Source organism: Macaca nemestrina, chromosome 9 (assembly GCF_043159975.1).
Source record: "Macaca nemestrina isolate mMacNem1 chromosome 9, mMacNem.hap1, whole genome shotgun sequence".
NCBI classification, from domain to species: domain Eukaryota; kingdom Metazoa; phylum Chordata; class Mammalia; order Primates; family Cercopithecidae; genus Macaca; species Macaca nemestrina.
The window spans coordinates 69,099,727-69,113,288 of NC_092133.1; the positions used below are offsets into that span (position 1 = coordinate 69,099,727).

General features: G+C 42.9%; 1 protein-coding gene and 1 pseudogene across 2 annotated transcripts in view; both read left to right on the forward strand.

Annotated features, from left to right (window-relative positions):
* The first annotated feature begins 3,524 nt into the window (after window positions 1-3,524).
* The window catches only part of LOC105466039 (mitochondrial calcium uniporter), a 206,120-nt gene continuing 196,082 nt past the window's right edge, over window positions 3,525-13,562 (forward strand). The window contains exon 1 of one of the 2 annotated variants that reach the window (XM_011714863.3): window positions 3,525-3,925. In XM_011714863.3, coding sequence (XP_011713165.1) covers window positions 3,776-3,925 — 150 coding nt within the window. In that variant the 5' untranslated portion in view covers window positions 3,525-3,775. The remainder of the gene's footprint in view (window positions 3,926-13,562) is intronic. The other variant, XM_011714865.3, reaches the window with a different exon arrangement.
* LOC112423930 (small nucleolar RNA U3) lies at window positions 7,931-8,013 on the forward strand (annotated as a pseudogene).

Here is a 13,562-nt window from a genome sequence, read left to right on the forward strand (position 1 = left end):
GATCATGTCAATGAACCGTGTGCATCACCTACCCTAGCTATTCTGGAATGCTTAGGCAAATACTCCACTGAGTTGAGTCATACTTGAGAGTTGACGTCAGTGTACATTTTGGTAGAGAACCTAGTTAAGTTTCATGCTCCAGGAAGCCTGTTCTGATTAGTTTTAGTTTAAAAAAAAAAAAAATCAACCTGCGCTTAAGAGTTGGCACAGAAAACAATTCCGCAGCCATGTTGGTTTTAGTGACCATGTTTTTATAATTACACAGTAATATGCAGGTGAGAACAATTTACTTTTCATATATATATAAATTGTAAGGTGTGTATATATATACATCTTAAATTCAAGCAGATGAGAATATTTTAAACCATTCAGAAGAATAACTATCCCTTAAAACTTCCCAGAGGTAACATGTTTTCTTCTGGAAACTACTATCTATCTAAGTTATACATATATATAAATTACTTTAAAAAGGGTCATCTATGCTCTGTCATCTATATTATTTAAACATATAGATAGCACCTGTAATCCCAGCATTTTGGGAGGCTGAGGTGGGAGAATCACTTGAGGTCAGGAGTTCAAGACCAGCCTGGCCAATGTGGTGAAACCCCCATCTCTACCAAAAATACAAAAATTAGCTGGATGTGGTGGTGCACACCTGTATTCCCAGCTACTCAGGAGGCTGAGGTGAGAGGATCGCCTCTGAACCCAGGAGACAAAGGTTGCAGTGAGCCAAGATTGTGCCACTGCCCTCCAGGCTGGGCAATAGAGTGAGATTTCATCTAAAAAATACATATATATATATATGTATAGATAGAATAATTTTTTTTAAGAGGGAGGGTCTCACATTCTCACCCAGGCTAGAGTGCAGTGCCATGATCATAGCTTACCGTAACCTCAAATTTCCTGGACCCAAGCAAGCCTCCTGCCTCAGCCTCCTGAGTAACTGGGACTACAGGCGTGCACCACCACACCCAGCTAATTAAAAAAAAAAATTTTTTTAGAGATAGGGTCTCGATGTGTTGCCCAGGCAAGTCTCAAACATGTGGTCTCAAGTGATCCTCCTGCCTCAGCCTCTCAAAGAGCTGGGATTACAGGTATGAGCCACTGTGCTTGGTACTCAATTTTTTAATGGTTGAATAATTTTCTGTTACAAAGTTAGTGTCTAATGTGTTTAACCAATTCCCTGTTGGAAGACATTGAGCATTGAGGTTTTCTTCAACTTCTTTCTCATGAAAGTTACAATTTTTAAATGTTTTCTGTGGTTGTCTTGCCATATTTTTAAAATATAGTATCTCTGGAGTGATCAGCACAATCTCTGGCACATAGCAGGTATGTTAATTCTCTTTCCTTCTCTCTCTCTATAATGTGTGCGCACACACACACACACATATACACACACGTACACACATAATTTTTTTTAGGTTTGAGAATGACTTTCTGTTGAGCTATCTACACTTTCTCCTTATCAGGCTTGGCCAACCAGCTCATTTGAGATATGTCCTTTGCAGCTATGAAGAAGTTTTTCTCTGTGAGGAGATAATTGATATTTGTTTCAATTAATTGCTGGCCTTGGATTACTAATACCCAGAACTGAGTATAGTCAGTTAATCCTCAGATTTATACAGCCTACCTCTCTCTGGTGCATCAGTGGTTTCATCTTAGTAGATAAAAGATGACATATTTTGGTAAATAGGTAGGAAGAAAACTTTTGCTAATACCTCCAGTTTCATGTTTGTGTACTTAAAAATATTATTTACTTAGTTCTTTTGCTAATGCACATGAGTAAATCTCACTGCAGGATGCACATCTAATGTTCATACTTGGAAAAATAGAGTAAAGGCAATTCTAGTAAAATTTCTTAAAGTGGAAAGTGGAAATGAAAGGAGCAATCCTGATTCATAGCTAGATCTGGTGAAGGCACAGAAAATAAAAACAAAACTAAAATCCATGGTGATCTTTGTAAGAAGGTGTGAAGGGGTGAGAGAGAAAATGACACAGTATGGGTAAGTACATCAAAAGCAGTTGGGATAAATATAGATGGGTGGAAAATGATTGCAAGGGAAATTGTTCCAGGAATGTCATGGATTTCCAATGAGGGGGATTACTGTGTGCAGCTGTTGAATGGGGGCTCATTCTTGAGGTCTCAAGTTCCACTTGTTGGGTAAAAAACCTTTTGGGTGAGTGACGTGATATCTCACCCGGAGAAGCCAATCATCTCACTGTTTTGGGGTAGGTGGGGCATAAGGATTAAACAAACAAAAACTTCCACGTAATTTTTAAGCTATTCTTGGCCAAGAAGGTACCATTTCAGTCAAACTTTAAAGAATATTCTTAGAACAAGTGATAATATTTTCTTCGTATTTATGTGTGTGTTTTGTTTTGGTTTTAAATTTATCATCTAAGGCTATACACTACAAAGATGTTTTCCAAAATTTAAAATAATGCTTGTATTTGCTTCCCGAACTATTTTCCTGCTCCAGATTTTAAAAAGAGGTGTGAGAATTTAATCAGCTCATAATAATAAACAGATAGCAAGGAAATCCTCTTTTAAGGAAATTCAGGACCCAAAATTTTTCTTAGGCAGTATTCAAGGAGCCCTCATTGTGAGTTTAAGTGGAAAGAAGTATTTTTCGCGAGAAAGTGATTGTTATTCCAAAGTGTATTCTGAGAGCTATTGTGGCAAATTTATGAAACATCATTAAAATAGCCTTTTACATGATTTTTTTTTTTTTTTTTTTTTTTTTTTTTGAGAGGGAGTCTCTCTCTGTCGCCCAGGCTGGAGTGCAGTAGTGCGATCTCGGCTCACTGCAAGCTCCGCCTCCCGGGTTCACGCCATTCTCCTGCCTCAGCCTCCCGAATAGCTGGGACTACGAGCGCCCACCACCACGCCCGGCTAATTTTTTGTATTTTTTAGTAGAGACGGAGTTTCACTGTGTTAGCCAGGATGGTCTCCATCTCCTGACCTCGTGATCCGCCCGCCTCGGCCTCCCAAAGTGCTGGGATTACAGGCGTGAGCCACCGCGCCCGTAATATGATTTTTTATGACGTTATTACTGCGTTCTGTTTCTGTAAATGCACACAAGGTAAAGTAGTGCTGTTTCTGGAGAGTGTAAGAATATCAGTATAAAGGTGCTGTAAAAATGAATTGGGTATTTGAGATGTATACAGGTCTGTTAATTCACTCTGATGGCATGTACTCATTCTGGGACTTTGATATTGTAATCGTTCTACCCCTCCTATACTATGCTACACATCACAGTCATTAGATCACTCCGTGATGCAGGGTTAATTTCAGCATATCTAAATATTATCAGTTATTAATGATAACTCTGGGCGTGTAGTTGAGAGTTACAGCATACAGTTAATGGTTATTTGGTGCCTATTTTGCCAACTTAGAACACTGACTTAGAACTCAGAACAAAGCTTTTCACAAATATCTATATCCCCCGTTACCCTTATCATAGTTCTACCGTTGGTGAAGATTAGCTGAACCGAACATGCCATCTCTATTGCTGTTATTTTCACGGGCTTGGGTGCCAATTACCGGTTCCCTAGAATTTGCCCGTAATTGACTATGTCCCACTATAGGTAACTCTGGAAGTGACAGGCAGTTTCCAATGTGGTTCTCTCGCCTGTCGATTGGGCCTTGCAGGAAGCCCCGCCTCATCAACTCAGTCAAGGGCGTTAGTTGGCTCGGCGTCGGTGAGTGGCGGATCTTAGCTCCGCCCCGACCGTCCGCTGCGCTGCCTGGGTCGGCGCCGTTTCCAGTTGAGAGATGGCGGCCGCCGCAGGTAGATCGCTCCTGCTGCTCCTCTCCTCTCGGGGCTGCGGCGGCGGGGGCGCCGGCGGCTGCGGGGCGCTGACTGCCGGCTGCTTCCCTGGGCTGGGCGTCAGCCGCCACCGGCAGCAGCAGCACCACCGGACGGTGAGCGAGCGCGCCCGGAGGCTCCGGGGAGGGCGGGGCGGCGCTGGCGTGTGGGAGCCGCCGGCGGGCAGGCCGCCGGGGCAGCAGGCGAGTTACCTCAACTCCCGGCCGCTCCCGAGGTTGCCGGGCACCGAGGAGCCGCCGTGCCCTTCAGGCGCCTGCGGCGGCGACCAGGAAGGGAGGGCGGGCGGGAGGAAGCCTAGAGGAGGAGGAGGGGCGACGGCGGGGATGTTCCCGCAGGACTGGGGACACCAGGGCGGGGAAGGCACGGGACTTGAACCTCTCCCCGACCCACCCCCAATCTCGGTCCCTCCCTTCTTCGTTCTTAACAGCCCTGCCCCAAGGCTCCCGAACGGAGCCCGGTGGAAGTTGTCCCCTTTCCCTCCTCCTCTGGGCGGGTTGGGGAGTCCTGAGTTGCCGCGGCCGCCTTGTGTGTGCCAGGAGAGTGGCAGTGCCATGCTGCTGGGAGCTGCCCCGGAGAGCAGCCCAGGACCCCGGCGGGGCCGCCCCTCGTCCTCTCTCGTCCCGGAGGGGTCGGGCAAGAAGGAAAATCAAAGTTTATCCCCCTCTGTGACTTCCTGTGTGTGTGTGTGTGTGTGTGCAGGGGGAACCAGCTCCCTCGAGATGGATGCTGCATTGCTTCAGGAGGCAAGCTCCATACTCTCGGGTTCTTAAAGGTGCTTTTGGGGGTCCTTTCGAGGGTTACTGTTTAAGCGTGTTCACGCGTGCCTGAGCGGGACGGTGGGCAGCAGGCACAGGAGAAGCGAATATGACAAGTTATTGACAGAGGCAGAGATTTGGTGGTTGTATTAACCAGTTGTTGCTAGGTTTCATTGGCTGGCAGAAAAAGAGGATTTCTGTTTGAACACTCTTGGGTGAGTGTGTGTGTGTAAGAGAGAGAGACAGAGTGTGAGAGAGATTTCTTTTTTCAGTTGCAAGAGATGAATTTGGCATGGAGTTCTTAGCCTAACAAGTCAGGAGGTTTCCTTCCCTTGGACTTTCTAGACCTGTATGTGTTGGTCTCTGGCCACCTCTGAGGGAAAGAATGTAGGTTTTATTTCCTGGGGCTGAGTTGTATAGTGTGGTTATTAGAGGATCACTGTAAACAGCCTGATAGGAGAAACTACAATAGTACCTTCAACCCTCAATAAACACATCACCTGCCTTGTTCTGATCATAGCTCTTAAGAGGAAACTGAACTGGAGCTCTTCAGAGAGGATACTCCTAAGGCCAATGACAACATCAGAATCAAGTGTCTGAAAGAGCTATGAAAAGACCTAATGCTCTGCACAAGCAAGGTGGTATTATTATTATTAGTCATAGGTATGGACTCTATCCTCATTCTTGTGAGAAGATTGTACCTCTTTTTATTTGGCATACTGGCATATTGCTTTGCTGAAGCTTTTGGGTGAGAGCCGAGCTTTTCCACAGTTCAATTTAATTTGCTTGTTTCGTAGCCTCCAGTTATGTGTTTTGTTCTCTTAAAAACATAAGGCCACCCCAAATTTTGATTGCATTCCCCTTTTCCTCGAACTATTTAAAGGCTTCCCAAGTTGTCCTTAAGTCCATATTTTAATAAGACATCTTCTGACTTTGCACAGTTTTTAAGACTGTTTGGGTGTGATATTCATTTAGCATTTTTAAAAATTTGTGCCTTGTATATTTTCCATTATGCAAATTTGTCAGGCTGTGAGTGTCTCCCTTGTGGGGATGCTTCATGAAGGTGTTCTCTGTGCTATTCTAGGGTGGGTAAAAATGAAGTGCTGAATTTGTAACTGAAAGCACAATTAAAATGAAATGTTATTTCTAAAAGGCAGGAATGTTATGGGAATGGTGACTTGTACATGAATTTAGAATTGTAAGATTTTGAAAAAAATCGAACCTGATTATTTAAAATATATAAACAGACTTTTTATTTTTCTACAATTCTTCTGAAGCCATCATATATACAGCTGTTTCCATAGGATAGTCTGTGATTCCTTACAAGACATTCCATTTAGAAGATACTGAGACCCTGAACAGAGAGAGGCTTGGCCAAGGTTATGTTAGCTAATACGTAACAGTTTTAGGACTCCCATTCATCTGAGATAGACTCACCCCTTATTGTGTTCCTTTTATTGTAAAGTGCAAATGCTGCTTTACATCTCTTTACTACCTTGTAAAATGTCCTATTGTCTGTTAGGAAAGTATTGCTATTTCAAAACCCCATGAAGGGGAATTCTCCTGTAAGTAGGGTTGATTTGAGTACATATATTAGGTGAATATGCAAGCAAACAGCTTACCAGAAAGGATAGATGTTCTGGTAAAGTTCCCTGAGAGACACTAAGGTTGAATCTTGCTTGGGAGACATCCTGTGTATGTGCAGCAGATGGCAGTCTGCATTGGTCTGGATCACAAGTCCAGTTTGTGCCACTTTTGTTCTGCTGTATGGTATAGTAAATTACAACCGGGGGGCATAACCAGTTACAGCATTGCCTAATTTTTTGAGTGAGAAATTCATGTTTTCCAAGTTTCGAGAATGAGTCCAAAGCAATACAGTAGCTCAGCTAGTTGGTAAGTGCAATTATGAGGTTATAAACTTAGTTCGTCCCCTCCCCCTTCTCCATTATATCTTTCAACTGAGTAAATAAGAGTAAAGGTACAGGGGCTTATTCAATATTTTTAGCACCATCTAGTGTAATTTTTTTCCTTCTCTCCAGCTTGTGACTGTAACCAAAACTGATGTAAAATGTTTGTTGCCTGCTTTTCTGTATGGTTAGTGAAGGTGGCTGCTATTTTTAAGGATGGTTCTTCGAAGAGGAACTGCCTTTCACTGTGAGCTGTGTAATTCCATTGCTAAAACAAACTGTTTCATGTCTGATTATGACAGCCCCACTGTTGGCATTTTCTAGCAGTTAACGGCTATGCTGAATTACTACATCTTTTACTTAAGTCTGTCATTGTCCTGTTACAGTTTGTGACTGACTTGCTCTACTTTACACATCACAGTTCTTTTGGCAGTGACATTGTTTCAGCTTAACCTGAAAGTTTTAACAGGTTACATTGCCTGATACAGAGGCAGGTCCTAATTCTTTAATTGAGTTCCTCATGGTCTGGCCCAATCTTATGCCAGATTCATCCCAGCACAAATACTCTGTTGTACTTAAGCTAGTCTCTGCACTGTCCCATACATCCATACTAAACCTTTATGGATTTTTTGTAGCTGAATTTCAGCCTTTATCACCCCAATCACTCCTCTAGCCTCTAAGGTTCATTTCAGGTTACAGACTGTGATGTACAATTCCCTTTGAATCTAACATTCTCACTTTACACGTGAGGAAACCTAATAAACTGAGGAAAGTGACTGTTAAGTTATGTTTGTGGTTACGAACAGACCAAGGATTAAAATTCCTTTACTTTTTTTTTTTGATACAAGGTCTCGCTTTCTCACCTAGGCTGGAATTCATTGACACTATCACAGCTCACTGCAATCTTGAACTCCTGGACTCAAGCTGTCCTCCCACCTCGGCCTCCCCAAGTAATGTGCACCACCGTGCCCAGCTAATTAAAAAAATTTTTTTTGGCTGGGCACGGTGGCTCACACCTGTAATCCCAGCAACTAGGGAGGCTGAGGTGGGCAGATCAGGAGGTCAGGAGTTGGAGACCAGCCTGGCCAACATGGTGAAACCCCGTCTCTCCTAAAAATGCAAAAATTAGCCGGACATGGTGGCAGGTGCCTGTAGTCCCAGCTACTCGGGAGGCTGAGGCAGGAGAATCACTTGAAACTAGAAAGTGGAGGTTATAGTGAACCAAGATCATGCCACTGCACTCCAGCCTGGGCGAAAGAGCGAAACTCCATCTCAAAAAAAAAATTTTTTTTTTTTTTGATAGAGACAGGGTATTTCTACCAGGCTGGTCTCGAACTCCTGGACTCATCCTCCCAAAGAGCTAGTATTATATGCGTAAGCCACTGCATCTGGCCTAAAATTCCTTTAAATGGAGATGGATTCAAGAATTCCTAGTGTGAAGATGATACTTTCAGGGATAATTTCTATAGTTCATTACTAGAAAAATTTCTCTAAATGTGTAGAGAAAAAAAAATTCCTAGTTTGAATCTTGATTTGTGTAATTCCTGATTCTTAACCCTTTTCTATTTTTATTCTGTCCTCTCTGAATTCTGATGAGATTTATTATCTTTAGGACACAGATTGACACCGACATGTTTTCTAAATGTTTTATTTGTGGGCATCTGATCTTACTGGGGAGATAAAGCAATGATGTGTATCTTATTACCTTTGTGGCTCATAGACTCTAGCACAATGCTGGGTACATAGGTGACACTCAGACAAGCATTAATTAGCTATGTACCCCTTTTTCTGCTTGCTGGGGAAAAGATATGCCCTTTATCTCCTCTTCCTATCCCCCTACCCCCGGTTTGGCTTGCTTAATAGCCTTCCTTAGGTAACCACATTTGGAGAATTGCTTTAAGCTTAGTATTGCCAGTACTGTCTTTGGTTATATATTACACTTCTTTATGGTGGATTGATGGAAAGAGTTGGTACCACTGGAGTAGCTCAGCAGTGGTCACTAGCTTTCTGACAATAGCCAGCAAAAGTATAGTAATTACCCAGATTATTACAAATATATGTTTGAATCAGATTCCACATTTGTTGGTTTATTCTATATTAAGATTTTGAGAGTTCTGGATAAATATGTTTAAGAACAGACTTCTATATATTTATTTTTTTTAGATGGAATCTTGCTCTGTTGCCCAGGCTGGAGTGCAGTGGCGTGATCTCTGCTCACTGCAGCCTCCACCTCCTAGGTTCAAGTGATTTTCCTGTCTCAGCCTCCCAAGTAGCTGGGCTTATAGGTGCGTGCCACCATGCCTGGCTAATTTTTGTATTTTTAGTAGAGACGGGGTTTTGCCATGTTGGCCAAGCTGGTCTCGAGCTCCTGGCCTCGGGTAACCCACCCGCCTCGGCCTCCCAAAGTGCAGAGATAAAAGGCATGAGCCACTGCACCCAGGCCAGACATCTTCTATTTTTTTTTTTTTGAGACAGAGTCTCACTCTGTTGCCCAGGCTGGAGTGCAGTGGGATGATCTCGGCTCACTCCAACCTCCGTCTCCCGGGTTCAAGTGATTCTCTTGCCTCAGCCTCCCGAGTACTGGGATTACAGGCGCGCACCACCACACCTGCCTAATTTTTTTGTATTTTTAGTAGAGGCGGGGTTTTACCATGTTGGTCAGGCTAGTCTTGAACTCCTCACCTCGTGATCCACCCACCTCGGCCTCCCAAAGTGTTGGGATTACAGGTGTGAGCCACCGCGCCTGGCCGACTTCTTTTATTTTTAAGGAAGCAACCATTCTTTTTTTTTTTTTTTTAATATATTTTTTAGAGACAGTCTTGTTCTCTTAACCAGGCTACAGTGCAGTGGTGTGGTCGTAGCTTGCTGGAGCCCTCTACTCCTGGGCTTAAGCAGTCCTCCCATTTCAGCCTCCTGAGTAGCTGTGTATATAGGCATGTGTCACCCTGCCTAGCTCATAAAAAGACTTTTTTTTTTTTTTTAGAAACAGTCTTGCTATGTTGCCCAGGCTGGTTTCTTAACTCCTGGCTTCAATAGATCCTCTCACTTTAGCCTCCCAGAGTGCTGGGATTACAGGCATGAACTACCACATCCAGCACAAAATCTTGCTTATTTTAAAACTCATAAAATATCTGAATAAATGATCTTGGATATCTTAAAATTCTGATTATTTGAACTTTTCTAAGTTCCAAGTGGCTTTTCTTTATGCTTCATGTAACTCTTTTCTTTAACATGAAATCTAAATAGAAAATACAGCATCAAGAGTGGTGTAAGTCAAAGGCAATACATTGGTAGGAAATCATTCAGATGATGTTATCAATGAAATGCTATTTGATTTCAACTTCAAACATGAGGCAGCCCTAAAAAAATGATTTGCTATCAACCGCTTGGATGTTTTTTCTTCTTACGTTTTAGCTTTGCATCCCTATAGATTTTCTTAAAAATTACTGTTTGTTTTCCTGTGATTAAGGTCAAGATTACCTTTTAATATCTCAGGATAGCTGTTAGAATAGAGGATTCAAAGGCTAATAGTCAGCCTTTGAATCTTCTATCCTTTTTTTCAGACAGAGCCTCACTCTGTCGCCCAGGCTGGAGTACAGTGGCGCAATCTTGACTCACTGCAACCTCTGCCTCTCGGGTTCAAGCAATTCTTCTGCCTTAGCCTCCCGAGTAGATGGGGCTAAAGGCACGTGCTACCACGCCCAGCTAATTTTTGTATTGTTAGTAGTGACGGGGTTTCACCATGTTGGCCAGGCTGGTCTTGAACTCCTGACCTCAGGTGATTGGCCTGCCTCGGCCTCCCAGAGTGCTGATATTACAGGCGTGAGCTACCATGCTCAGCCCTTTATTCTTTTTTTTGAGACACGGTCTCACTCTGTCACCCAGACTGGAATATAGTAGTGTGATCATGGCTCACTGTAGCCTTGAACTCCTGAGCTCAAGTGATCCTCCAACCTCAGCCTTTTGAATAGCTAGGACTATAGGCACAAGTCATCACACTGGGCTAATTTTTACATTTTTTGTAGAGATGAAGTCTCACTATGTTGCCCAGGTTGGTCTCGAACTCCTTGGCTCAGGCAGTCCTCCTGCCTTGGCCTCCCAAAGTACTGGGATTAGAGGGTGAACCACCATGCCCGAACCCTTTATTCTTTGATTAATGCCGTACCATGGCTCGTGGATATATTAGAATTACTAGGATAACATGTTAGGAAAACTAAGATGTTACTGTGGAAGTTGTGCACTTTAAAGAATCTTAAGAGTTGGCTGGGCACGGTGGCTCATGCCTGTAATCCCAGCATTTTGCGAGGCCGAGGTGGGCGGATCACGAGGTCAGGAATTTGAGACCAGCCTGACCAACATGGTGAAACCCCGTCTCTACTAAAAATACAGAAAAATGAGCCGGGTGTGGTGGCGCGCACCTGTAATCCCTGCTACTCAGGAGGCTGAGGCAGGAGAATTGCTTGAACCTGGGAGATGGAGGTTGCAGTGAGCCGAGATCACGCCAGTGCACTCCAGCCTGGGTGACAGAGCAATACTCCGTCCCGAAAAAAGGAAAAAAAAGAATCTTAGTGTTTAGAGTTCAGTAAGACCTTATATTGAGGGAACAAGAGTATGAGCAGTGAAATGGCTTTTTGTTTTTTTTGAGATGGAGTCACTCTGTCGTCCATGCTGGAGTGCAGTGGTGCTATCTCGGCTCTCTGCAATCTGTCTCCCGGGTTCAAGTGATTCTGCTGCCCCAGCCTCCTGAGTGCCTGGTACTACAGGTGTGCACCACTGCCCCCTGCCGAGTTTTGTATTTTTAGTAGAGATGGGGTTTCACCATGTTGGTTAGGGTGGTCTCGAACTACTTACCTTAGGTGATCTGCGCGTCTTGGCCTCCCAAAGTGCTGGGATTACAGGTGTGAGCCTCTGCGCCCAGCCGAAATGGTTTTTTTCTTAGTAGCTCAGCATGTTAATACAGAACTGGAAATGGGTCACGCATCCTCTGATTTTCCTGTTCAATTAGTTTTCCTACTAAATTACATAATTCTTTGTTTCATTTAAAACACTTAAGCTGAGAGTGGTTCTAAAAAGTGGATTGGGGTCAAATTCTTTTTTTTTTCGAGATGGAGTTTTGCTCTTGTTGCCCAGGCTGGAGTGCAATGGTGTGATCTTGGCTCACTGCAGCCTCTGCCCCCAGAGTTCAAGTGATTCTCCTGTCCCAGCCTCCTGAGTAGCAGGGATTACAGGCACCTGCCACCACGCTGGACTGATTTTTTGTATTTTTGTTAGAGACAGGATTTCACCATGTTGGCCAGGCTGGTCTTGAACTCCTGGCTTCAGGTGATCCCCCCCACTTCAGCCTTTGAAAATGTTGGGATTACAAGGTGTGAGCCACTGTGCCCGGCCAAATTCTTAAAGTACCTAACTTCAAAGTCAGTCTCAAATAATTACCCTCTGATTTAGATTAAGCTTGATAATAACTGTTAAAAAATCTTTCCTCTGTAGGTTGAACACAAAAGGGAAACAATGCATTTATTTCATTGCACTTTGTTAAATGCTTGCAGTTAGCCTGTGTAAAAATGAAAGTTGACTTCAAGCAAATTAATTTTAATAAGTTTAGTGAATTATTGGTTCATAAACTGTGTACACACTTGAATCTTTTATATTGATAAAAATATAGCTTCATAAATTTTATCACCAATTGGGTCTAAAGCATGCTAAAGGTGAACTTTTTCTAATGCAGTTCTGGAATAATTTGATGATATGACATTGCATTTTGACATCTCAAAGATATGAGCCTTTTCCAAATGTTCTTTAATGACGTTAATACTATTTATTAATCCAGAAGAGTATTAATTTTTATGCTTTATTCCTAAAGTTTTCAGTTTTTATGTATTTTTTCTTGCTATTTATTTTCCACTTTATTGTTTGGGGAGTGTTTGTAATAATCATCAGAAAATTGCTGAGGAGTCCATTAGGTGTTTGAGACTGTGTAGAAGACAGTTAGAAATGTACAGTCCTGAACTCTACTGCCTTGTAGGTATCAGTATCATTTAAACTTCTTTTTTGCCTGCTGAGACAGGCCTACTTTGTACCTCTTTTCTATGGTAAGTAATGTTAGAGGATGTTTAAGAGCACTGTATTAATAATATCTGCTTTAAACTTTAGTTCAGAGAAAGTTAGTGTGACTGATAAGTTGTCAGATAATAAGAGAGCATATAGATTAGCTTGAACCACTTGGTTTCTACAGATAGAGGAATAGACATAGAAGAAACCATCTAAGACCTGAGGACATTGTTACTTCATTTAATTTTTTACCATAACCCTATGAGAGGTATTATCCCAGTTGTATAGTTTAAGTGTCATAAACTGGTTTAGTGCTAGGGATGCACTGAAAGCCAGGACACATGTTTTGGATTTAAGCCTAAGTCTGGCTAGAATGAAAACTGTACTGTTCTGGGGGTCAGTGTGGGTCATCCTTCCTTTTCATTTCTGCTCCTTTAGCATGTTCTTCCTCAAGCATCTACTGCTGTTTTCCTTCAAGAGATCTTGACATCCTTCCCACTGATTACCTTTCTTAAATCTCTTTCCTCACCCTCCCCTCCAGGTGTTAGCTGTTAGAGGTCTGAGATATTTGCCTCTTGGAGATATTCCTAATTTAGTTTGGATTTCTAAATTATTCCACCCAGCTGGGTGCTGTGGCTCGTGCCTGTAATTCCAGCCTTTTGGGATACCGAGATGGGGGAATCACCTGAGGTCGGGAGTTCAAGACCAGCCTGGCCAACATAGTGAAGCCCCCCCCATCTCTATTAAAAATACAAAAAACAAAAAAACAACAAAAAAAGTTTAGCCAGTCATGGTGGGGGGCGCCGTAATTCCAGCCACTTGGAAGGCTGAGGCAGGAGAATTGCTGGAACCTGGGAGGCAGAGGTTGCAGTGACCCGAGTTCATACCACTGCACTCCATCGTGGGTGACAGAGCAAGACTGTGTCTCAAAAAAAAAAAAAAAAAAAAGAAAAAGAAAAAATAAGTCCCACCCAGTAAACCTGGTAATTATTGAGTTGCTTCTATACCAGATGCTTTTATAA